The sequence below is a fragment of the Passer montanus genome, unplaced genomic scaffold (genome assembly GCF_014805655.1).
Source record: "Passer montanus isolate IOZ18808 unplaced genomic scaffold, ASM1480565v1 scaffold81, whole genome shotgun sequence".
Lineage (NCBI taxonomy): Eukaryota > Metazoa > Chordata > Aves > Passeriformes > Passeridae > Passer > Passer montanus.
The window spans coordinates 945,473-968,926 of NW_024373368.1; the positions used below are offsets into that span (position 1 = coordinate 945,473).

General features: G+C 53.0%; 1 protein-coding gene across 5 annotated transcripts in view; it reads left to right on the forward strand.

Moving 5' to 3' along the window:
• The window catches only part of CALN1 (calneuron 1), a 141,887-nt gene that overhangs the window by 82,466 nt on the left and 35,967 nt on the right, over positions 1-23,454 (forward strand). For all 5 annotated transcript variants that reach the window (XM_039732937.1, XM_039732938.1, XM_039732940.1 and 2 more), the window contains one exon: positions 10,116-10,228. In XM_039732937.1, coding sequence (XP_039588871.1) covers positions 10,116-10,228 — 113 coding nt within the window. The remainder of the gene's footprint in view (positions 1-10,115; positions 10,229-23,454) is intronic.

Below are 23,454 nucleotides of genomic sequence, written 5' to 3' on the forward strand. Positions count from 1 at the left end.
CAGCGATGCTGATAAAAACGCTGGGAAATGGCACATGGAATGTGTGGCCTTATCTGAGATTCCTCCTCTTTAAGCAGGATTTGCCATAAAAGAGATGAATGTGTGACTTAAGTGTCACAAATGGTTTCATTGGGATTTTTATCTGAGGAATAAAATGAGCACTTGGTGCATTAATTAGAGGAGCAGCTGGAAAAATAACTGCAGGCTACCACAAGAGGGGGGAAAATCCACCCCTGGATGTCAAATTATTTATTGGGATGAGAATAGGGAGTGTTTTGATGAAGCAAAAGTCGAGCTGGTTTCACCAGGGACCTGCTTGGAACGTCTGGGACGTTCTAGGATGGTGACATCCTTGGGAGCAATAAAAAATGGGAGAATCTCAATTTCAAATTCTGGAAGAGTCATGGAATAATTGAGGTTGGAAAAGATCTCTGAGGTCATAGAGTCCAACCACCCCCAGCACTGCCAAGGCCACCACTGCCCCATGTCCTCAAGAGCCACATGATCCACAGGGCTGTTAAAGCCCTCCAGGGATGGGGACTTCCCCCCTGCCCTGGGCAGTGTCCATGCCTGACCAGCTTTTCCATGGAGGAATTTTCCCAATATCCAACCTAAACTTTTCCTGGTTGTTCCCAGAACAACCTGAGGCTATCCTGGGTGTTCAGACCCAGGCAGAAGTGGCATTGGTGCTGTGGTTTGGTGGCCGTGGGGCCACTCAGACCAAGGTTGGGCCTGATGATCTTGGAGGTCTTTTCCAGCCTCACTGATTCCAGGACTGTTCCAGAAGTTCAAGCTGAGATGCCAGTTTTTCATTGCTCCTGAGGATGTCACCTCTCCAATTCTGCCACTACAGGTGACACATCCCAGATTCTCTTTGGAAAGGGAAGAAGTGACAGTGCCATGGCTGTGTGGTGTCAAGGTCACCGTGTCCCTCCAGGACATTGTCCTGCTGTCCATGACTCCCCCAGGGACATTGCTTTGGTCTGCCTGCCCTGGCTCCTGGGGAGGGAAGGGACACCAGAGCTGGGGACAGGGATGGGAATGGTCAAGGGACATGGGCTGGGACATCTGGAGACAAAGCAAATCTCTCCTTCAAAAATGAACTGTTCAGCTTTCCCCTGGGGCAGACAGAAGGCAAATCCCTTGTTCCTAGGCATGGACAAATCCCAGGATCACAGGATCATTAAGGTTGGACAAATCCCAGTATCATTAAGGTTGGGAAAGACTTCCAAGATCATCCTGTCCAACCTTTGATCAATGACATGTTGGCCTCTGTCACAAGCTCAGCTTGAGCTGCCCTGTGGGGGACAATGGTGACATTCCCAAGCTGGAAACATTTTTTCTCCTTCTTTTGTCTCTCCCACTTCTCTTTTTTTGGGTTTTCCTGAGGTTTTTTACTATTGTGGGTGTTTTCTTGTGTTTCAGCATGAAAAGAGCTGGATAAAATATTTCATTTTATCTCTATATGTGTTTCAGTATAAAATAGCCCAGGCTGCTGGAGGGGGACCAGGAACCATTTCTGGGATAAAATCAGAGTTTCTGGGATAAAATAGGAGTCAGAGAATCCCAGAATCCCAGGTTTGGGTTGGAAATAATCTTATAAATCATCTCACTCCATGCCCTGCCATGGGCAGGGACACCTTCCACTATCCCAAGTTGCTCCAAGCCCTGTCCTGCCTGGCCTTGGGCACTTCCAGGGATCCAGGGGCAACGGGTTATGATGGATTTGGGGTTTGTCCTTTGATCTCAAAGTGATTTTTCTGTGTGAGAAATGATCTAGCCACATTCCAGCCTGGTTGTCCTTTAAAATGTGTTGCTGAGCTGGAAATTCTGGGCAGCAGGATGGATTTGATGAGACTTGTCTGGATTTATAGGGGCCACTCTCTCCATGTCTGCTCTCATTTGGACAATGAGGATTATCACATTTTTATCCCATTCTGTGTTCTCACTGCAGAAACGAGGAGTAATTACAGCTGCTGCTGCAGCCTGTCAGGTCTGCAGCTCAGGAGCAGCTAGAGGTTCATCAAATTACACCGAATTATATCAAATTATACCCAGTAATATCCCACCCTGCCTTGCTGAAGTGCAGCCCAGCACAAAAGGAAGGCCTGAAGTGCAGTGCCTCCTCTGGAACCCACCCGTGCTTGGCCTGGAATGCACCCTGTGCTTGCTTTGCATCCTTGTGGAATTTTATTTCTTGCTGAAATGCAGTGCCCTGGGATCATTTTGCCTTCCCAGGGTGTGTGCCCCAGGGAGCACCCAGAGTCCTGCTGGTGCTGCCCAAGGTGCACCCCGAGCTCTCTGCCCCTGCCAGGGCAGGGGGCAGAGCTGATGGGATCCTGGGGAGTCTGGGGTGATCCCACTGCTCCTGATCCATGGGACACAGCTGCTCACAGCTGGGGACAGACCAGAGTCTGCACATTCCTGCCAAATGGGTTTAGGTGCCCAGGGAGGGGATCTCAGAGAGGGCTGGGGGCTCTGGGGACTCACATCCCCCTCAGCAGCCCCTGCAGGGCCTGCCCCTGGGGACATCTGGTGGCAGGGCTGGTCCCTGGGCCTCCTGCAGCTCCCTGGGGCTGCTGTGGAGCTGGCAGGTGTCTGATGGGCATTTATTCCTTACGGCAGCCCTGCTTTCCTTGGACTTTTCCTCCTGGTTTGAGTGCTTGTGCTGGAGCGGGTCCCGGTGGATTCCCTGTCCCCTCAGTCCCTGTCTCCTGGGGACACGGGGAGCTCACAGAGTTATTTTAAATGGGAAGCAAACCAGGCCTGGGGGGCTGTTCCCTCCCCCTGCAGGACAAGCCAATGGGTGCTAGAGTGAGGAACTCTCCATCTCCTCTGCTCGGTGGGATGGACAAACCCCCCTGTTCCCCTGTTCTGGGCTGGGCTGGAGCCTTCCAGCCCCATGGAACCCCTCCTGCAGGGATGGTGCCTCCAGTCCATGGAGCTTTTCTGCGGGGTTGTCATGGAACCAGATCCACACAACTGCTCTGAAAACTGCAGGAGTGGAGGGACTTAAGGGACAAAGGGGCTCCAGTGGAGATGTTTGATCCTTTCCTCAGATCCAGTGAAGTTTTCATGGAATTCCAGAATGGTTTGGGTGGGAAGAGATCTTAGTGCTCCTCTCATTCCATGGCAGAGACATCTTCCACTGTCCCAGGCTGCTCCCAGCCCTGTCCAGCCTGGCCTTGGGCACTGCCAGGGATCCAGGGGCAGCCCCAGCAGCTCTGGGCACCCTGTGCCAGGGCCTGCCCACCCTGCCAGGGAACAATTCCTAATTCCCAATATCCCATCCAGCCCTGCCCTCTGTTAATATGAAGCCATTCCCTGTGTCCTGTCCCTCCATCCCCTGTCCCCAGTCCCTCTCCAGCTCTCCTGGAGCCCCTTTAGGCCCTGCAAGGGGCTCTGAGCTCTCTCTGGAGCTTCTCCTGTCCAGGTGAGCACCCCCAGCTGTCCCAGCCTGGCTCCAGAGGTGTCCCAGAGCTGGCAGCAGCTCCGTGCTCTCCTGGATTCACTCCCACAGACCCACGTCCTCCCTGGCAGTGGGGGCAGTTGTTTCTCTCCTCCCAGAAGTCACTGGAGCCATCTATAATTAAAACTGTTTCTCAAGGCCAAAGTCTTGTGCCTGACTTTCCCTGTTCCCGTCGTAGTTCTGGACTGAGTTGTAATTAGGGAGAAATTCTCTGCCTCGTGCTGGGCAAGGGGTCAGGCTGCTGAGGAGGCTCTGACCTCCCAGTCTTTGAAACCGAAAGCCTTGTCTGGGCAATCTCCTGAGGCTGGAGCTGTTCCTGCTCTCCCTGTGCCTCATCCCAGGGCACAGCCTGGCCCAGAGCGCGCCAGCCCTGCCCGGCTGAGCGGGGCACGGCAATGACACAGCCCGGGCCGGCCGGGCACCGCAGGGAGCTGCTGCAGAATAAAAATAAACAGCAGTTGTGTGCTCGGGGCCCCGAGCTGCAAACCCAGCTCATTAACTTTAAATATCTCACCTCGCTGCTCGCTGGAGGTCACGCTCGGCAGGAGGAGCGCGGTGCTCATCAGCTCCCAGCGCACATCCTCATCCTCATCCTCACCCCGGCCCGGGCGCGCCTCGCTCGGGGCCACGCAGGGAACTCCCAGGGACCTGATTATCCTGAGAATGGCCAGGGAAAGGCTCATTTAGGGAGCAATCAGGGCGCATTATCCAACCAATTCGATACACAAGGCTCTGAAAACCCGGGCTAAGTCCTTTCTGCCAGGGGGTGGAGGTGATGCAATCCAGGAATGTTTTCCCCCTCTCATTTCCCTTTCCCCCTCCCATTTTCCTTTCCCCCCTCACATTTCCCTTCTCCATAATTTTCTTTTTCCCCCTTTCATTTCCAGCCATATTTTCCCCTTCCACTTCCCCTCTCCAGCTCTGCCTTTCTCCAGCCCAATAAAGATTTAATTCCACCCTCCAAGGCAGCCGCTCGGACAGGAGACTTTTGGAGAGACAGGGGTCTCTCCTGAGGGCTGAGGGTAGAGCTGTCCCATGGGAATGGGGGTGGGATGGGTCACCCCCTGCTCCTCCGAGCATTCCCTTGTTCCCTCAAAGCTCGGGCAGGAGTTCCCAGGAGCTGCTGCTGCTCCCTGGGATGAGGGGATTTGGAGCCCTGCTCTCCCTGCCCGCCATTTCCAGCCTGGGCAGACTTCTGAGGGTGGATCCTGTGGGATCAGGAGGAGCTGGGATGGGCTCATGGGCTGGTTTGGGTGCAGCTGGGGGTGTTTGGGGCTGCTGGTGCCCTGACAAGGTGACTGCACAGCTCTGGCTCTGGCTCCTGCTGCACATCCCAGCAGATCCAACTTCCCCTGCTCCCTGTAGTGAAGGGCTGAGGGAAGATGAAATCCTTTGTCTGGAGCTCAAAGCTTAGGGAGAGGGTGGGAATTCTCTGTGCTAAGCTCTTACAAACCAGTGCAGAACCAGCTGGTCACACCTGGAAGCTCATGGTGCTGGAGATGTCGGATTGGAACCTGGAGGAGAATTGGTGTTGAAGGGAAGTGGCTTAGGGAGCAAATCCCCTTTCAAAAGGGCTGGAGGCTCTTCCATCTCCCCTGAGATGGTGTCCAACCCAAAGGCTGCTCCCTGCAGTTGTGTTCAGTCCCCTCCAGGTATTCAGTCATTAATGATTTTCTTTTTCCTGTGTCCCAACTCCTCTGCTCAACTCCTGACAGGAGGGGACAGCCGGGGGGTCGGGCTGTGCTCCCAGGGAACAGGGACAGGAGGAGAGGGAACGGCCTCAGGCTGGGCCAGGGGAGGTTCAGGGTGGACACTGTGAACATTTCCTCACTGGAAAGATGGTTAGGCATCCCTAAGTGTTCAAAAACCATGTGGATGTGGCTCGTGGGGACAGGGGTCAGCGAGGGCCTTGGCAGTGCTGGGGGAAAGTTGGACTTGATCCTGGAGGTCATTTCCAACCTCAGTGATTCCATGATTTTGTGCTCCCACAGGTTTATTTAGGAGGCAGATGTTTGCAGAGGTGTAAACATCCCTTCCTTGAGTCACTCAGGTCCAAAGCAAATCTCCCTGGGCTGCAAGGTCTGGAAAAGCTCTTGGGTTCCCAGCTCCACGCTGCTCTTTGCTGCTCCTCCATCATCCTCAGTGCCCTCGGAATCAAAGAGCCACAGCGGTTTGGGGTGGAAGGGACCTTAGAGATGACCCAGCCCCAGCCCTGCCATCCCCACACTTGGCACAACGCTGTTGGATGTGCCATGGGATCCCAGGATTCCCTGCTGGAGCTCTGTGGAGCTCTGGGAGTGGCCATACTGAGCTCACACATGGCAAATGTTGATGCTGGGGCTCCTCAGGCTGGAACTATCCCCAAGGTCTCTCTGCACCCCATGAAGGAGCAGTGAGGGGGAGCTTTGACAAGTCCCTGCTGGCCACACGAGGTCTGTGGCACTGGAAAGTTTCCCAGAGAACACAGAGCTGTTGCTTGGTGCCTTCAGCATCCTCTTCCCATGATGGGACAACAGGCTCCCTCCACCACTGCCATTCCTTGTTATGTCACACTTCCCTGGTGTCTGCCAGGGCTGAGTCCTGCAGGGAGCAAAGGTCTGTGGGCACCTGGAGCTCTTCTCTTCTCACCCACTGAGGGCCTGGGGATGATGAGCTGATCTGATTTGGCTCTGCTGGGGTGGCCACAGAGGTTCTGAGTCATTGCTTGAGTCATGAGGCTCAGCCACAGCGCTGGTGGCCCCGGGTGACTCGGTGACATTAATGCCAGGATTAACACAGAGCTTTACCGGGGAGGAAAATGTGAGAGCACTGCTGGGAGGGAATCAAGGAGTGCTTTAGGTGGGTTTAAACCAGTGCTTAAGCTCAGCTCTGGTGTTCTGCTAAGATCACCCACACAGGCAGTGACCCATCCCTTGGCTCAGGGAACTCAGGGATGGGGAGAAATCCTGCCTGGAGCCCTCTGTCCTCACCCCCATTGCCACCTGCCAGGCTGCCCTGGCCCAGCAGCCCCTCACCCCATTCCCAGGGTTTCCATGTCCCAATAAACCCCTCACCCCCATTCCCAAGGTTTCCATGTCCCAATAAACCCCTCACCCCCATTCCCAAGGTTTCCATGTCCCAGCAGACCCCACTGTGCCCCTAGGTTTCCCTGCCCTCCCAGTTTGTAAATAAGCTCTGGAAATGTGTGAGTGCCTTGGAATGATGGAATCATTAATCTGGAAAAAAGCTCTGAAACCCTCAGGTGCAGCCATTAACCCATTGCTGCCTGGTCCCCATGGAACCATGTCCCTTCCTCAGTTAGGAGCCTCAGCCTGACCGGGGTTTATAAATCTGTATTTGTGCTTGGGAGCAGGGAGGGGAAGGAGCTGTCCTGGGTCAGGGAGCACATCCTGCTCCCCCTGGCTGCAGCTGTCCTGCCTGGGCCCCTCCAGCCTTCCCAGGGGTTCTTGTCCTGCAGGATGAGCCTGTTCAGGCCTCAGTGGGAGCCTGGAGGCAGAGGAGGGGAGCATCCATCTCACGGAGCTCACAGTGAGCCCTGCTGGGATCAGAGATTGTGGGATGGCTCCTGGAGAGGAGCGAGGAAGGTGAGGGAGAACAGACAGCACATGAGCTCCTGCCCAGCCTTTTTCTCCTTTCTCCCCATCCTTAAACCAACTCTGAGTTAATTTGTGGGTAATCCACACATGGCTCAGAATCCCAAGGACATTGGGGAGAGCAGTGCATCTGCAGAACAGGGATGGGAGGGTTGGATTTGATTCCAGGGCTCGATCCCCCAGCAGCTCTGTAGGGAGGAGCAGGAGGGCGAGCTGGGTGGCTCGTCCTGTGCCAAACCTGAATTCCACACTGTGCTCCCAGGATGGGATGTGAAAACCAGGCTTTGGTGGTGCCTGGGCTGTGCAGAGCAGCCCCGTGCAGGTTTTAGTGTTGGTTTTTATAACATTTCTCTCGTGGCTGTCAAAAGGAATTTTCAGACAAACCCGTGATTTCTCTCTGTTGATGAAATGATGCTGCAGTCTCCTGAGGTGCTGGTGGCAGGGAAGGTTTGTTTTCTGCAGCTTCACATGTTAAAGGGATATTTCTACCAGGCAAAAGTGGGGTCTAGCTGCTTTGCTAGTTAAGAGTTTTAATTTAAAAAGCAGCCAATAAGGGGATAATGTATTTTTCAATGGCATCTTTCTTTGGAGGTTGTGGAAAATGCTCTCATTAAGCTGATAATTAAAGCCTGTGAAGTTAGTGATGATTCCTGGCAGAGGCACCGGGAAGTCACGAGCGAGGGGCTGCCCGAAGTCTTGTACAAAGTCAGAGCCCAGCAGTCCTTGTCTCTGGAATCACGTGTGGGACCGAGTCCTGCCTGCCCTCTGGGGGTGGAGTGACATTGGAGACAACCCGAACTGAGTAACTCCGTGCTCGGGGTCACCCGGCACAGGCCAAATGAATGCGGGGGCAGGTACCAGCATCTCTTTAAAATGCAAATTGTTTTCTTGCTAATCTGGCTAATTTAAAGAAATTAGCATCCCAAAGCATCCCGATTTGCATCCCAGCGCGCGGATTCGCTGCAGTCGGTGCCGTCGGGCGCGGTGTGAAGGACCCGGAGCCGCTGTCACCTTGCGCTGCCTCCCGAGCGATCCGCCGCGGTGTGAAGGACCCAGAGCCGCTGTCACCTTGCGCTGCCTCCCGAGCGATCCGGCGTGCCCATCCACCCGCGGGACGGCCCCGAGGGGCGGCGGCGGAACGCCTTTCCCAGAGCCCATAAATGTTTTACAGCATGGCTCTGCAGGTGACGGAGAGCCTCAGTATGCTGGCCCAGAAATGAGCTCGGTCCTGCAGAGCCCCGGAGCTGGGAGCGGCTTTAGCAGCGGGACCGTGAGCGGATCCCTCCCATTTCACAGCATCCCTGCAGGGTCCCCTTTCAGAGCCTCACCCCGGGATATTCCCTCCCAGAAATCCCAGATCTCCCGGAGCCCGGAGATCCCAACGCAGCCCAGGGAGTGCTCGGGCTGGGCTGGTTTTGGGCTTGGGCTGGGCTGGTTTTCCCACAGCGTTTGTGCCGAGATAAGGGCACGGGAGATCGCAATCAGCCACTCGGCTGCTCGGATCGGCACATGGGGTGTGACAAGAGGCACAGGTGTGATGGATAAGAAGCACAGGTGTGATAAGAATCGCAGATGTGATCGATAAGAATCGCAGATGTGATGGATAAGAAGCACAGGTGTGACTGATAAGAAGCACAGGTGTGATGGATAGGAAGCACAGATGTGGTAGATAAGAAGCACAGGTGTGATTGATAAGAAGCACAGGTGTGATGGATAGGAAGCACAGATGTGGTAGATAAGAAGCACAGGTGTGACTGATAAGAAGCACAGGTGTGATAAGCACAGGCAGGGCGGTGGCAGGGCTGGCACATGGCACTGCTGCGGGCACTGCCGGTGTTTCAGTGGCAGCCCCAGCATTGATCTGCTGGAGCCTCACGGTCTGAGACACTTCTCACACCTGGTGAGGTAACAGCAGCGGCTCCAGGGAGGGCTGGATGTGGTCATTCTGCATTTACTCCCATTCACTTCCCTCTGAATGGGAGTGAAACACAACCCCAGATCCCGAGGGTGCTGGAAGCAGGTCTGATTCACCCAGCCCATCAGTTCATTAACATGGAGGAGGAGATGTCCCTGGCCTGATCAATGAAGGAGATTTTCCACAAGATTAGGTTAAGCATTCTCAGGAGATCTGGGCATTGAACTGCTCAGACAGACAGGGATTTTAAAGATCCTTCAGCAGTCACGAATATCCCTATTTTTGTGGAGGGAAAAGTGACATTTGGTACAAAACTCCCTCCAAACAGCCCTGTGCCTTGTTCAGAGCAGGAGCCACACTCAGCACTGCACCAGCTCAGCTCATTAGTGGCAGGACCTGTCACCTGTCCCTGCTGGTGGCACTGAGGCTGTGCCTGCACTGCCTGCTCTGCATGCCAGGCACACACGGATGCTGCTGGGAAGCTGGGCTGAAAAACCTGCTGGATCTGCAATGGCCCGGGCCCTGCTCTGCCTGCTGGATCTGCAATGGCCTGGCTCTTGCTCTGCCTGTTCTCCCCTCCTCTGGAGCCTGGGGCTGGCCCTGTAAAACTTGTGCAGAACCTAAGAGGGAGAGCCCTGGCTGTGCTGCTGGCTCCTGCCCCCCTGCCAAAACGGTTTTTTGGGAGCTGCATCTGGACTCTCTGGGACTGGGGAATGATCTGTTCCCCTCAGCATGGCCTGATTCTGTCCTTGGGGCCATTTGGGACACACAGGGGCCATTCCCTGGCACAGCAAAGGATTTGGGTCCGTGGGCACCAGGAAATTGCTGTGGAGGTTTCCCAGGGTGTGGGGGTGTCCCTGATGTGCAGCAGGTCCAGAGGGACATGTTGGACTCTAAGGGGTAATTAATTGATAATAACAATTAGGGTGGGGAGGCCCTGGCACAGATTTCCAGAGCAGCTGTGGCTGTACCTGGATCCCTGGCAGGGATCTCAGGCTGGAGGGGCTTGGAGTACCCAGGGATTGTGGAAGGTGTCCCTGTTCACATCAGGGTGTTGCACTATTTGACCTCTAAAAGTCCCTTCTAACCCAGCCTTCTCTCTGATTTCTGAGTCTCTGATCTTTTCCTCTCATTCCAGGGGATGGCCAGGTGGATTTTGATGAATTTATGACCATTCTGGGACCTAAGCTGGTGTCGTCAGAGGGCAGGGACGGCTTCCTGGGGAACACAATAGACAGCATATTCTGGCAGGTAAGTCAGCATTGCTTGAATTGCAACTTCAGGCAGCTCTCAGCAGCTTCCAGAGTGGAGTTGTTGAGGAGCACAGGATGTTTTACTGAGTTTGACTGTGGAAAGGGTGTTGAGGTCCATCATGCCGGGGGCTGTGGAAGAACATCCCACACTGGGGGAGGGAATTGTGTCCAGCCAAGCCCTGTGTTCCTGTGCATGGATGCAGCTGGACACAGCAAAGCACCCCGAGACTCATGCAGCATCTTTAGGAGTCTGGGATTCACTTCTGGAAGAGAAAAGCATTTTTCTCCAGGAATCTTTTGAGTAGGGAACCTTGAAGCCGCCCAGCTGCTCCCAGAATTGTGTCCCAGTCCAGTGTCCCTTGGTGGTGGCAGGGGTTGTTCCACACAGAGGGAATGTGCTGGGCAGGTCAGGTCCCACTGGGATTTCTGCTGAATTCAGTGTTGAGCACTCTGTGTTGTGCCAGAGGAAGTTTTGCCCCCCGTGCTGCCCTGGGGTGGTTTGGTCCTGCTGGTCCCAGGCCCTGGAAGGAGACAGATCCAGCACTGGGAGCTGCTTTTTGCCTGCCCTGCAGTGAGACTTTAAACAGCGCTGGAGCTTCCAAGAAAAGCAGTCCAGGCTGTTATGGTAGGATCAAAAATCCTCCAAAACAAAGAGCTGCATGTTTGCTGCCAATGGTTCAAATGTGTGGCTTCCTGTGGGATTCCAGCTCCTTTCTCTGACCATCCTACAACCCTGGCCTGCTAAGGAACTTTGGCTGTTCCCAAGTTTAATGAAGCAAAAGAGCCAGACCTGGAAATGAGATTTTCTGCCTTCTTTTACAACCCTCCAGCCCCGTCCAGACTGAATTGGGTGGAGCTTTGGAAGAGTATTTTAAAAGGCCTTTAAAAGCTTGTTCCTGGCCTCCTGGCATGGGACAGAATAACCCTGAAAATTCTGCTCTGGATTCCAGGATTTGGTTGTCAAAGCAAGAGTTTGGTGCTGGCAAAGCCCCCATGGTTTGTGATGCACCTGGGGACAGTAAATGGCACTAGGAGGGGCAGGACTGGGAGCCAGGGATGTTTTAGTGCCTCCACTGCTCCTTGGGAGCCCCATCCCAGCCTGGGAAGGAGAGGAGGGAGCCCCATCCCATCCCATGGAGCCACTGGGGCCTTCCAGAATCCCAGCCCCTCAGGAGCTGCTCAAGAAGCAAAAATCCTGCTGGGAAAATCAAGTTTGTGAGCTGAGCTCTTGGATGGGGAGCAGAGAAGTCTGGAGCCTTGCTGAAAATGCTGCTCATGGTTTAACACACTGCTTTTAGTGACCCTCCCACCTCTGCAAATGCCTGGAATGAGGCTGGGAGACAGGATTGTGCCTGGATTTAGGGCAGCAGGGTTCCTGGGATCAGCTTCCACAGGGACATGGCCCTGGTGCCTCCCTGGCTGTGGTGGGACAGGGAAAAGGGAGCAGAGGCTCCAGGTGGGAGCCTTGGGTGGGCAGAGACAGCCCTGGGAGCTCCTTCAGGCAGCAAAGCCCTTAGTTCCTCAAGTGCTCCATGGCCTTGGAAAACAGCAGTTATGGCCTTTACCACCTCTTTACTCAGCACTTCCCTGGACTTCTGAGCCCTTGAAGAGCTCTGGTTCCTCTGGGGTTGAGTACAATGTCTCTGCAGCTTTTTCCCAAAGAGAAAGCAAGGCAAAAGTCATGGAAGTGTCATTCAGGGAACAGGTTCTCTTTGCCCATTGCTCCCTGGCTTTACCCAATCCCTCTTCAGGGCCATCAGTCACCTCATCCCTGAGCATTTCTGCCTCTGCATCATCTCCAGTGGGACTCCTGGTGGGAAGCCAAGCCTTTGTGGGATCAGGGCTTGGCCGTGTTCCCCATTTCCCCTGATGTGCAATTTCCACATTTTCTGGAGCCAGTGGCAGGGGCTGACCCGGGTTGCTGACAGTCTTTCAGCCCAGCAGCCATTCCCAAGGAAGGATTTTAAGGAGGGAATGGTGCCCACAAGGCTGTGGCTGGGCCCAGGGCTGGGGGGCAAGGATGGGACAAAAGGGGCACCTGGCTGGGCAGTGCCACCATGAAACCTCACACCAAAGCTTCTTCAATCAGTCCCACGGGAGAGAGGAACCATGTGGGCATCCAGAAAGTGCCTTCCCCTCCCCATCCAAGCAGCAGCTGCCCTCCAGCCCTTGCCATGCTGGGATGTCTTTGCCAAGCTCATTTCTAAGGGCAAAGACCTCCAAGCTCCAGGGTTAAACACTTCCTTTGGCATGGAATGTGAAGGAGCTCCAGGTCCCCAGGGCCCAGAAGGAATAACAGCCCTGGATGAGAGGTTTTTAATGGAATAAACCTCTCTGAAGTGGCTGAAATGCTTTGGGAAGTCAGGACAAGTGGTATTGTTCAACAACAGGGCTGCATCTGCATCAGGTGCAGGGGAAATTCTGAGCCCACAGCACTGATGAGGTGATTTGGAAAAGCCAACACTGTACCTGACCAGCTGAGAGCCACAGCACTGCCTGATTGATTCCCCCCCTTTCCCTTTGCTGCGTGCACACAGAGGCTGCAGGGAATTTCAGGCAGGACACCTGGGGCTTTGTCTGGCATCAGGGGACAGGGCTGGATTGTCCCCTCAGCCAGGTGCCTGTGCATGCCATCAGGAGCAGCCTGGGCATTTGGGATAAACAAAGCTGCTTTGCAGGAGCAGGAGCAGCAGAATTCCAATGGGGAGACACTGCCCAGAGCTCTCATTTCTCACTGCTGGGATGTCCCTGCAGGTCTGGGGAGGCAGGTCCTGTGTGATAATTTACTTGTGGGCAATTTGGAAGGAAATTGCGACAGGATCTTTGATGATGGAGTTTATTTCCTTATCTCCTACATAGGCAGGAAGGGTGAGTTCAGCTCACATCTTCACTGCATGGTTCACAAGGTCACAAGACCCTAAGCTGCAAGACTTTTTAAGGCATTATTGACCAGTAAAATATTGCCAATGAGGATATTTATGTTTTGGACCCAATCCTTAAATATTCTGTCTTATGGACCCATGCTACAGTGTAAGCTTTCTTAGCCATCATGTTATGACACACAAACGTAAACTTTTTGTTTACCTCTGTAAAGACTTTTATTTTTTCTATAACTAAAACTCTAAACATTCCTTTACTTAGCTTAACGTGTCTCTGCTTTAAACTCTAAATCCACATTCTCGCTTCTAGCACCTCAGTTTGGAAGCCTTTTCCAAGGTCTCAGATCAAATCCCGAGTGTAATTCTAAGCTTTGGATTACAGGCCCAAAGTTCTGAGGGTTCCCTGCATTTCAGATTCCACCAGTCCTGGAGTAAAGAACAGCTCAGCTGCTGTTTGTGTTCTCTGGGTTTGGGGGAACCTTTTCCTTTCTCCAGCCTCTCACAGACTTCTGCTAGGGGGAGGGATAGCCGGGGGTTTATCATCCTTGATGGGTGAGTAGGAATGGCCAAAAATCCAACAGCACCCTTGTGCAAGGAGGGAGGGATGTGCAGGGACAGCAGGGACAGCAGGAATGGACCAGGGACAGGCCAGGGACAGGAAGGATGGGCCAGGGACAGGAGGGATGTCCAGGAACAGGCCAGGGACAGCAGGGATGGGCCAGAGACAGCCAGGGGCAGACAGCAAGGACAGGGACAGGCCAAGGACAGCCAGAGACAGCCAGGGGCAGACAGCAAGGACAAGAACAAGCCAGGGACAGCAGGGACCCCCGAGCTCTGAGGTGCACCCCCAGCACAGGCCCCAGGGCCACTCTGTTCCCTGGAAAACGGGGCAGGGCCCACATCCAGCAGTGGGGTGCATTTGGGGCTGGCTGGGGAGGGAGTTCAGCGAGAGGAGGGGGGTCAGCGCTGGCTGGGGACACGGGACAGCAGGGGGACACTGCTGGGGTGGGACACGGCTGGTGTGTGACATGCAGGTTCCCCTCCCATCCCAGCACCGAGGTTTCCTGCTCTGCCCGTGCAGCTGGGAATGCAGGAGAGTCCCTGGGGACAGATCTGGGATCTCCTGATCTGGTCAATCAATTAGTGCCTTAATAGAGTGAAATGAAGGGGAAAATGTGAGGGAATGGCCGTGGCACAGGGCAGGGCAGGGGGGGAGAGGGAGTGAGGGAGAGGGGGGTGAGGGAGACGGAGTGAGGAGAGGGAGTGAAGGAGAGGGGAGTGAGGGAGCAGGGGGTGAGGGAGAGGGGGGTGAGGGAGAGGGAGTGAGGGAGCAGGGGGTGAGGGGCTGTGTTGGCTCTGTCTCCAAAGACAGTTTTGCCTGGAGAGGGATTTTTCTTTATGGAGTTCAGAGATAAAACTGCTGCAGTTCCTTCTCGTGTGTGAGTTTCTCCTGCTGTCCCTGCAGAGGAGTTAATCTGATGATGGCAAATGAGCCTTGCTGCAGAGGAGTTGTTTGTGTCTGTGTCCAATTTGATGTGTAACAGCTCCAGGTGCCCCTCTGGGGTCAGCCCTTCCTCCCTCTCCTCCTCCCTCTCCTCCTGAGCCAGTGCAGCCCCTCTGGGCAGGTGCAAGATGTTGTAAAACCACAGGATGGGACATTTTACACCTTGCAGCAGAATGTTTTGCTGGTGCTGAGCTGCTCTGCTGCAAAAATCTCGATTGCTGGATTTCAGGAGCTGCTGTGTCAGCTTTTAAAAGAACCTTCTCAAATTGACTGCCTGGAAGGAAGAGAAGTGAGAGATTGGGAAAGAATTCTTTACTCAGAGGGTGGGCAGGCCCTGGCACAGGGTGCCCAGAGCGACTGCCTGGGAGGAAGAGAAGTGAGAGATTGGAAAAGAATTATTTACTCAGAGGGTGGGCAGGCTCTGGCACAGGGTGCCCAGAGCAGCTGGGGCTGCCCCTGGATCCCTGGCAGTGCCCAAGGTCAGGATGTGGGGCAGTGGAAGGTGTCCCTGCCATGGCAGGGGTGGCACTGGATGGGCTTTGAGGTCCTTCCAAGCCATTCCACATCTCTGTGATTCACAGATCCTGTGCCCTCCCTCTGGGTGGCTGCTCTGGGGTTTAAATCAGGAAATGCAGCTGAAAGTTTGGGTGGAAATTTGATGGATGGGGCCAAAGATGGAGAATTGGGTCTGGACCATTGCACCAGGAACACGTCCCCAAATCCTCTTCCACCAAACAAATCATCCCACAGCATCACCTCATTCTGGGCAGCACTTTTTGATTGTTGAACCTGAGGTATCTTCAAGTGATTTCCACAGGAAAAAAATCCATACATTTAAAATATCCACCATTTCTTGGGTTTTCCCAGCTGGAAAAGTAAAGGAGAGTTTGGAAACCTTGCCATTGATTATCCTGCAAAACCACTGCAATGTGAGCTGGGAGCCAAGGCAGAGACCTTTCCTGGGACACCCAGCTGTGGTCATTGTTTTCGCCAGTGCCCCAGAACTCAAACATCCTGATCATATCCTAATTTCAGGAACTAAATCTCCTGCCACAGCTGCTCCTGCAGTTTAGGTCATGGTTTCCTCACATCCATATTTAAAAGGTGAGATTTTCCATGGGAGGTTGCAGGTAGCTGGTGTGAAGTTTATTCCAAAAAACCTGGGACACTGCTCAGTGTCCTTTAGCTCATCCCAAATATCCTGGGACTCTGCCAGAGTGTCCTTTAGCTCATCCCAGATAACCTGGGACACTCAGAGAATGTTCCAGAGTGTCCTAGAGCTATCAGAGGAAAACAGCCACTTCCAGGGTACAATTCAAGGGATCTGCTTTGGGCATCAGCCTCAGGAAAGGATAAACTGTGCTTCACAAGTGCCATTTTTACTGCATTTGGTAGAAAAAATGTGGAGGGAAGTGGCTCAGGTGGAGCTGTGTGCCCTGGGGACAGCTAAATGTCACCTCCTGGGTCCCAGCAAAGCTTTCAAGGCCTTTCTGGTGTAAGTCCCAGCCCCGTGGTGCTGTTATCAGCAGAGGAGCAGTTCTGCTGGCCCACTGAACCTCCCTTTGCTGCCAGGACATTACTGCCTGTTGCTCTCTGTGGATTTGTGGCAGCACAGGGAGAGCTGAGCCCGTGCAGGGATGAATCCATCTCCAGACACTGCTCCCTGTCTGTGTCCAGATGTGCTGGCACAGCTGAGGCAGATGTGAGCACTGCAGGGCTTCATGCCCTGGCCCGTGGTGGCACAGTGTCCCTGTCCTGGCCCTGGAGCCCTGGATGAATCCACCACAGCAATTCTGGCAGGCCTCACGTTCACCTGCCTGTGAAGGGACCTCCTTTCCACCCCCACATTTTCCCTGCAACAAAACCCACCCTCCCAAACCTCCAGGGCAGAGTTAACAGCTCAGCACTGGAGACACTGGAGATGAAAAAGTTTTGGAAGCAGCAAAGCAGGACAAAAGCAGGATTTCCTTGCCCAGCTGTGGTTTTGAGCTTCAAGCAGCACCTTTAGGCCTCAGAAACGCTCTGCAGCTTTGGTTCAGAGCCTGTTTAAAGCAGGCAGTTGATATCCAAAGGGCTCCTGCCTGCTGCGTTCAGGATCTGGCTGCCCTGGAAGGTGTGGCTGGGCTCTGTGCACCCTCTGCAGCACTCAGGGACACTTCCTCCAGCAGCTCTCATGGTCCAGTGGTTCTTCTTTCTGTGCCAGTTTATAAATAAACTCAGTCTGCAGCTCCAGGGCTTTTTTTGGAGAGATTTTTTTCTCTTGCCTGGTGTGTGAAATAGGAATTGTGCTGTGGATTTCTCAGGGATTAGTGTGGAAGTGTCAGGAGCAGCCAGCAGGAAGGGTGAATGTGTGGGAGCATTACCTGATCTCCCAGGGCTGGGAGAGGCTTCCTGGCTTTTTTTTCTGAGGGGGTCAGAATCCCCAGCATCCCTGAGGACCAGGATCTACACCCAGTGCTGGTTTTCTTGGATTTGGGATAATTTTTCCTTTGGACAAGCCTCTTTGGGTGATGGAGCAGAAGTGACAATTTTCAGGCAGGGCACTTTTGGGGCAAATCCCAAATCCCCTCACTCCTGGTGTCAGAAAGGAGTTTCTGCCAAAGAGGAGGCTCCACCTGGCCTTAAATCCCTATCCAGATCTCAGGATCATCCATCTCTCATCCATCCATCCATCCATCCATCCATCCATCCATCCATCCATCATCCATTTCTTATCTGTAAGAGCCGTAATGAGAGACGTGGGACTCCAGGCACTTCCTCCAAATGCAGTTTATTACGTCAAAGACATTGCAGCAGTCCAGGGTCGTGGGTGACAGAGCCTGTGCCTACAGCTGTCAGCTGCAGACAGGCCTGAAGACCCTTAGTTTGGGTTAAAAATGCATTATATACTTTTCTGAGCATCTTAATACAGTAGAACCAATCTATACCTTGACTTTTATCTATAGCCTATCATAACCATATTCATGTTACTATTCTCCAGTCACTAAAAGTTAGTACATTACAGTTTGAGCTAGAAGTTGTTTTTCAGTTTTCTTGCAGTGGAAAATTCTGAGACTTTTTTTTCTACTTGCAACATCTGCTGACTTGTTTAATTGTCATCCATCCATCCATCCATCCATCCATCCATCCATCCTTCCATCCATCCCTCCTCTCTACACAGAGGAAATCACATGGGAGGAGCCCAAATCCTGCTGGACTCTGCCTCTGGCTTCCCTGGATTCTTCCCATTCCTGTAACAAGATCACCTCTCACTGCACTGCAGGAATTTTGTTGAGGGAAATCTTAATTGACTCAAAGGAAAGTCTGATTTTCATGGAGATCTGAGATTGGGAATTCAAAACAGACTTGGCCTGTTTATTTCTTCTTTTTTTCTAAAGAATCCCCACTGTGAGATAAAAATCTACACATTGCCCTGCCTCCAAGCTCTGGCATTTAGTGGAGTAAAAATATCAGGGAAACTGAAGTAAGACTTGAAAAAGAAGGAATACCAGGAAAATAGACGCTCCATCGCTCATAAACAAGCAGAAACCTCGAGGCATTGGCAACTGTTTGCAACAAAGAAATGTGTTAGAAAGAAAATGACCTTTTCTGTGAAAGAAAATATAGAAAACAATTACCTGTTTGGGAACAAAAAAAAAAAAAAGAAAGAAAAAAAGAAAAAAAGACCTTTGGAAAAATGTAAATTAAGAAGATCCCAGTGCTGGGGGTGGGGAGTGCTGGAGTTCCTTAGGGTGAGGGGAGGAAAGGCCTGCAGGCCCTGACTGCCAGGGAATCCCTGCAGGCCAGTGTGTAATTTGCATTTTCCCAGTGTATATCCCAGATTTCAGGTGCACCTGAAACCTGGCACCAAATCCCTGGCACAGGGTGCCCAGAGCAGCTGTGGCTGCCCCTAGATCCCTGGCAGTGCCCAAGGCCAGGCTGGATGGGGCTTGGAGCAGCCTGGGACAGTGGGAGGTGTTGGGGTTGGAGTGGGATGGCTTTGAAGGTCCCTTCCAACCCAAACCCTTCTGGGGTTCTGAAAGAACCCTCTGGAGGTTCCAGGCCCTGGGTGACCCCTGAGTGACCCCCGGGTGTTTGTGATGCCCTCCAGGTGTCTCCTGAGCACAGCTCCTGCCAGGGCCACCTGGGGCTGGGCTTCTGCCCCTGCAGAGGCACCAGGAGCAGTTTGGAAGTGCCAGCGGAGACGAGAGGTGTCCCCTCTGCCTTGCCATGCTCATCCAGCTGTCACCTGTGTGGGACAGCTGTCTCACCACTGGTGGCCCTCACAGAGTCACCCAGGCCCAGCTGTCCTGAGCTATGGCCAGGATGGGGACATTCCTGTGGCCACCAGGGTGGAGATGTGCCCCGGCCATCCCAGCTGAGGAGCTGGAGATGGTTTGGGTGTCCTGCAGGCTCAGCTCCACCCTGTCCTGTCCCCCGGGCCCCTCTGCTGCTGGCAGGAGGTGGGACAGGGACAGGGCTCCCTCCCTCGCCTTCCTTTGGGACCTTGCCCTGATTCCTCTGGGCACTTGTGCCACCAGTGCTGCCAATGGGGTTGTGCTTCAGTTTGGAGGATTTTATTTCAGGGTTGTTTTTTTTTTTTTTTTTTTTTTTTTTTTTTTTTTTTTTTTTTTTTTTTTTTTTTTTTTTTTTTTTTTTACTTCAGTTTGGGCTTTTCTGTCAGTAATTTCTGGGCTCTTGGGTGATGTGCAGGGAACTGAGGGTGTTGGTGGTGCTGTGACCATCTCACATTACTGCACCAGTGCCAGGCAGATCCTTCCCAGGCTCTGAATTTATCAGCAAAATTCCCAGCAGATCCCTAATGCAGTTTTACCAAGTGAATGGAACAATGCAGATCTTCAAGAGAAATTCCTTGAGGATTTATCTTTAAACAAATTTACCACTTCACTCAGAACCCGTTCCTTTGTCTGGGTGTTTTCTGCACCATCATTTCTCTGTCTGAGGAGGTTTGGGGTTATTTTTGTGCTGACAAACACAGAAATCTGCACTCTGAGGTGGCTGCAGCCTCCAGAGCTGGCAGTGCTGATGTGCTGTACAGATATGTGTTTTGTTATTTTTGTTGAGTACACAACTCTATCAAGTGGTCATTAGAATAAATGATTCTGTGATCCAATACATTTACTCAGTTAAAAGAATGTAGCCACAGCAGGGGCCCAGAGCAACCTGAGGGAGCTGTGCAAGGATCCGATATTTGTGTGAGCTCGGTGGGAAGTGTTCAGAACTGATTTTCATCACTTTGGAGAGTGAATAAGCAGACCTAGCACCTAAGGGGAAGATCTCTGCTTACAACGAGCCACAATAAGGCTGTAGTTCCCTCCAGAGATGGATTTTAGTGTCCAAATTTCCTATTCTGAGCAGAGCCCACCCTCGGGATCACCCAGCAAGGTGGAGCTTATGGAAGGGTTTGGAGCAGGCAGTGGGAGCTGCTGCCTTCCCTGGGGAAGGGATGGGGGAATCATCCCCTGACAGTGATCTGCATGTTTTTCATCTCTGCCCCTGCTGGGGGTTGGTTCTGATGTTTCCCTGGGGGTCCTCTGCCCAGGGGATCATTATCAAACATGTCCCTGTCCCTCCAACTGCTGCCCTGTGCCCCTGCAGCTCCAGTGGCCTCAAGCTCAGGGAGTGACAGAGCAATAAAGAGACAAATGAAACTGAGAAATTATGCTCAGTCCTAAAAATTTAAAAGGTTTATTAAAACCTTATCAAAAATACAACAGAAGACTGAATAGAGAAAATATTACAGCACCAGGAGCAGAGGATTTTTCCCACCATGTGCTCACCCACACCATGGAGGTTTCCCCTTTTAACCCTTTGGCCTCTCCCAAAGTTCTGTCCATCCACTCCTCCTTCCCTGCCCAGTGCTGAGATCACTGCCTGACACCTTGACTGGAGCTCAGGTGCTGCCATGGGAACGAGTGACCCTCCCAAATGTCCCAAACCCAGGCACCCCTGATAACAGCACAAGGGGGGTAAAACACAGCTATAAATCTATAAAACTTCTCCTAACGTACATACAGGATATTTGCCTTTTAATTGTGAGAGTCACCCATGGCATTGCTCATCTATCACAAAACAAATGCAGGCATCTGAAAGGAGCAGAGCCCGAGCAGAGCTGTCAGGGAGGGAGCCAGGCTGGCTGCAGGTGCCACATTCCTGGGATTTCAGGGACTCTGATCCCTTGTGGGGATAAATCCCTGAACCTCAGCTTCCAGCACTTGTGTCCTTTGTGTACGAGACAATTGAGGCGATATAAATATTTATTTTATGGCCAGCTGGTGTGTGGGTGCGTGCTTTCACAACATTATTCAGGATTAAAGTGCCAGAGGGCAGGGTTAGGTGGGATATTGGGCAGGAATTGTTCCCTGGGAGGGTGGGCAGGCCCTGGCACAGGGTGCCCAGGGCAGCTGTGGCTGCCCCTGGATCCCTGGCAGTGCCCAAGGCCAGGCTGGACATTAGGGCTGGGAGCAGCGTGGGACAGCGGAAGGTGTCCCTGCCATGGCAGGGAATGGAATGGGATGGGTTTTGAGGTCCCTCCCATCCAAACCATGCTGGGAATCCAGATTTAGGTTAAATTTATCTATTCCCCGATGTTGGCTTCCTTTTGCTATGTCAGCCCTGTCCTGGCATTTCCAATGCCACATTTTTAACACATACAGGTAGGAAAGCTCTGCTGAACTCATGCTCAAAACCCCCTGTGTGGATGTTCCTGCACCTCTTTTTCCTACTGCCATTTGAAAGTTCTCTGTTTCAAGGGCATTTTCAGGGCAGAAGTGGAATTTATTATAATTACAGGATCAAATGAGGATATTGTAACCTCCCAGGAAGTGCTGGTTCAGCTCAGGATAGACGTGGAAAACAGCCCCTCTTGCCCAGGATTGTTGTTTTGTGCACTTTCAGAGAAGGAGAGCAAAGCCCTGTGAGGATGGAGGGAGTGGAGAGAAGCCTCCCCTCTGTCCTGCTGTCCTTGAGCCAGCTGAGCCTTTGTCACCTTCAGCCCCTTCTGAGCGTTCCTCGACTTCCTGGGGAACACGGGGGCTCAGTTTAATCTTGATCTGTGTTTAAACTTGATCTGGGGAAAAACCCCAGCAGATCAGCGCTGGACATGGGTCAGAGCAGGGCTGGGTAGGGAACAGGCAAACTGCAGTGGGACAGGGCTGAACTGGCCCAGAGCTGCTCCTAAACTGCTCCAAACCCATTTGGGGCTGGCAGGGGAGGTGTCCTGGGACCCTGAGCCAAACCCCGAGGTGTGATCTCAGCTTGTTGGGAAGACTAAGTTTTAGAGTTTAGGTTTGTGGTTTGGTTCACATCTTGATTCATGCTGGGCCTGGCACAGGCAGAGAAATGCTGGCATAAATCTTCCAAAACAAGGATCTTGGGAATGAAGGGACGAGCTGAGCCTGCTCTGTGAGTGCTGTGCTCCTTCCTCCTGTGCTGAATTGGGGTTTTCATTTCGGGTAGGTGTGTGATACCTCAGAGAATATTTACACTGATGATTGAGAATAACCAACACATTTTTGTGAATCCGATTCCCTTCAAATTGCCCTCTGTTTTTACCCAAGTGGGACTATGATCAAAGGCTTGGAAATTGCTGTTAGATCCAGAATTCCTGCCCTGTTTTTCCTGAATATGTGCCTGGTTTTCATCAACGTGTTTTAAAATGTGTTTCACTCAGCAGTGACACAACACCCTCATTTATCTGGGGCCTGTTTCTCCGCAAACAAATCAAATGGGGTTTCTCTTGTATCATTTGGAACAGAAAATGGAGCACTGGACCAAAGGAAAATGACTTTGAGGTGTTTGATGTGGAGTTTTGCATTTCTGCTTAGAGCAGTTTGTCCTGAGTGACCATGGGGTTGTCACACATGGCCAGACTGGCACTGAAATGCACTGAGCTGGGGCAGGTGTCCCCAAGGCTGGCGACAGGGACCTGCAAACCTGGGTTGTAAAGGTGCTTCCATAGCAGTAGCCCACTACTTTGGCTTCCCACTGCCAGAGGGCAGGGCTGGATGGGATATTGGGAATTAGGAATTGTTCCCTGTGAGGGTGGGCAGGCCCTGGCACAGGGTGCCCAGAGCAGCTGGGGCTGCCCCTGGATCCCTGGCAGTGCCCAAGGCCAGGTTGGACACTGGGGTTTGGAGCAGCCTGGGACAGTGGAAGGTGTCCCTGCCATGGCAGGGGTGGCACTGGATGGGCTTTGAGATCCTTCCTATCCAACCCACCCATGATCCTGGGGCTCACTCAGAACTTTCTGAGTGCCTTTCTTCTCTGGCAGTGGTGACTTATTCTCTCTCCACACTTCCCCCATATCTCCCTGGGCTACAGATGATCCTGGTCCATGTCCTGAAGGATGGTCACTCCTCTGGCAGCCTGGTCTGCTTTGCCCACCACCCCTCCCTCTCCGAGAGCGCCCATTATTCACAGAACCCCAGAATGGGTTGGGTTGGAGGCACCTTGGGGCTCATCCAGTGCCACCCCTGCCATGGCAGGGACACCTTCCACTGTCCCAGGCTGCTCCCAGCCCCAGTGTCCAGCCTGTCCTTGGGCACTGCCAGGGTTCCAGGGGCAGCCCCAGCTGCTCTGGGCACCCTGTGCCAGGGCCTGCCCTCCCTGCCAGGGAGGAATTTTGTTCCTTTCCCGCAGCCAGGGGCCAGCAGGGTTCTGCCAGGGCAGGGGGAGGGAAGGAGCAATGGGAGAAGAAGCAGACAGAGGGCTGGGAGAGCCCCCAGCCCTGAGGAACCCTCTCCTTTCCCCACCTGCTCTGGAGCCAGCTGAGCGCTGATTGCTGAGCAGGAATTAAATTAGGGCAGTTAAACCCCAATCCACCCCAGCCAGGCACACTCG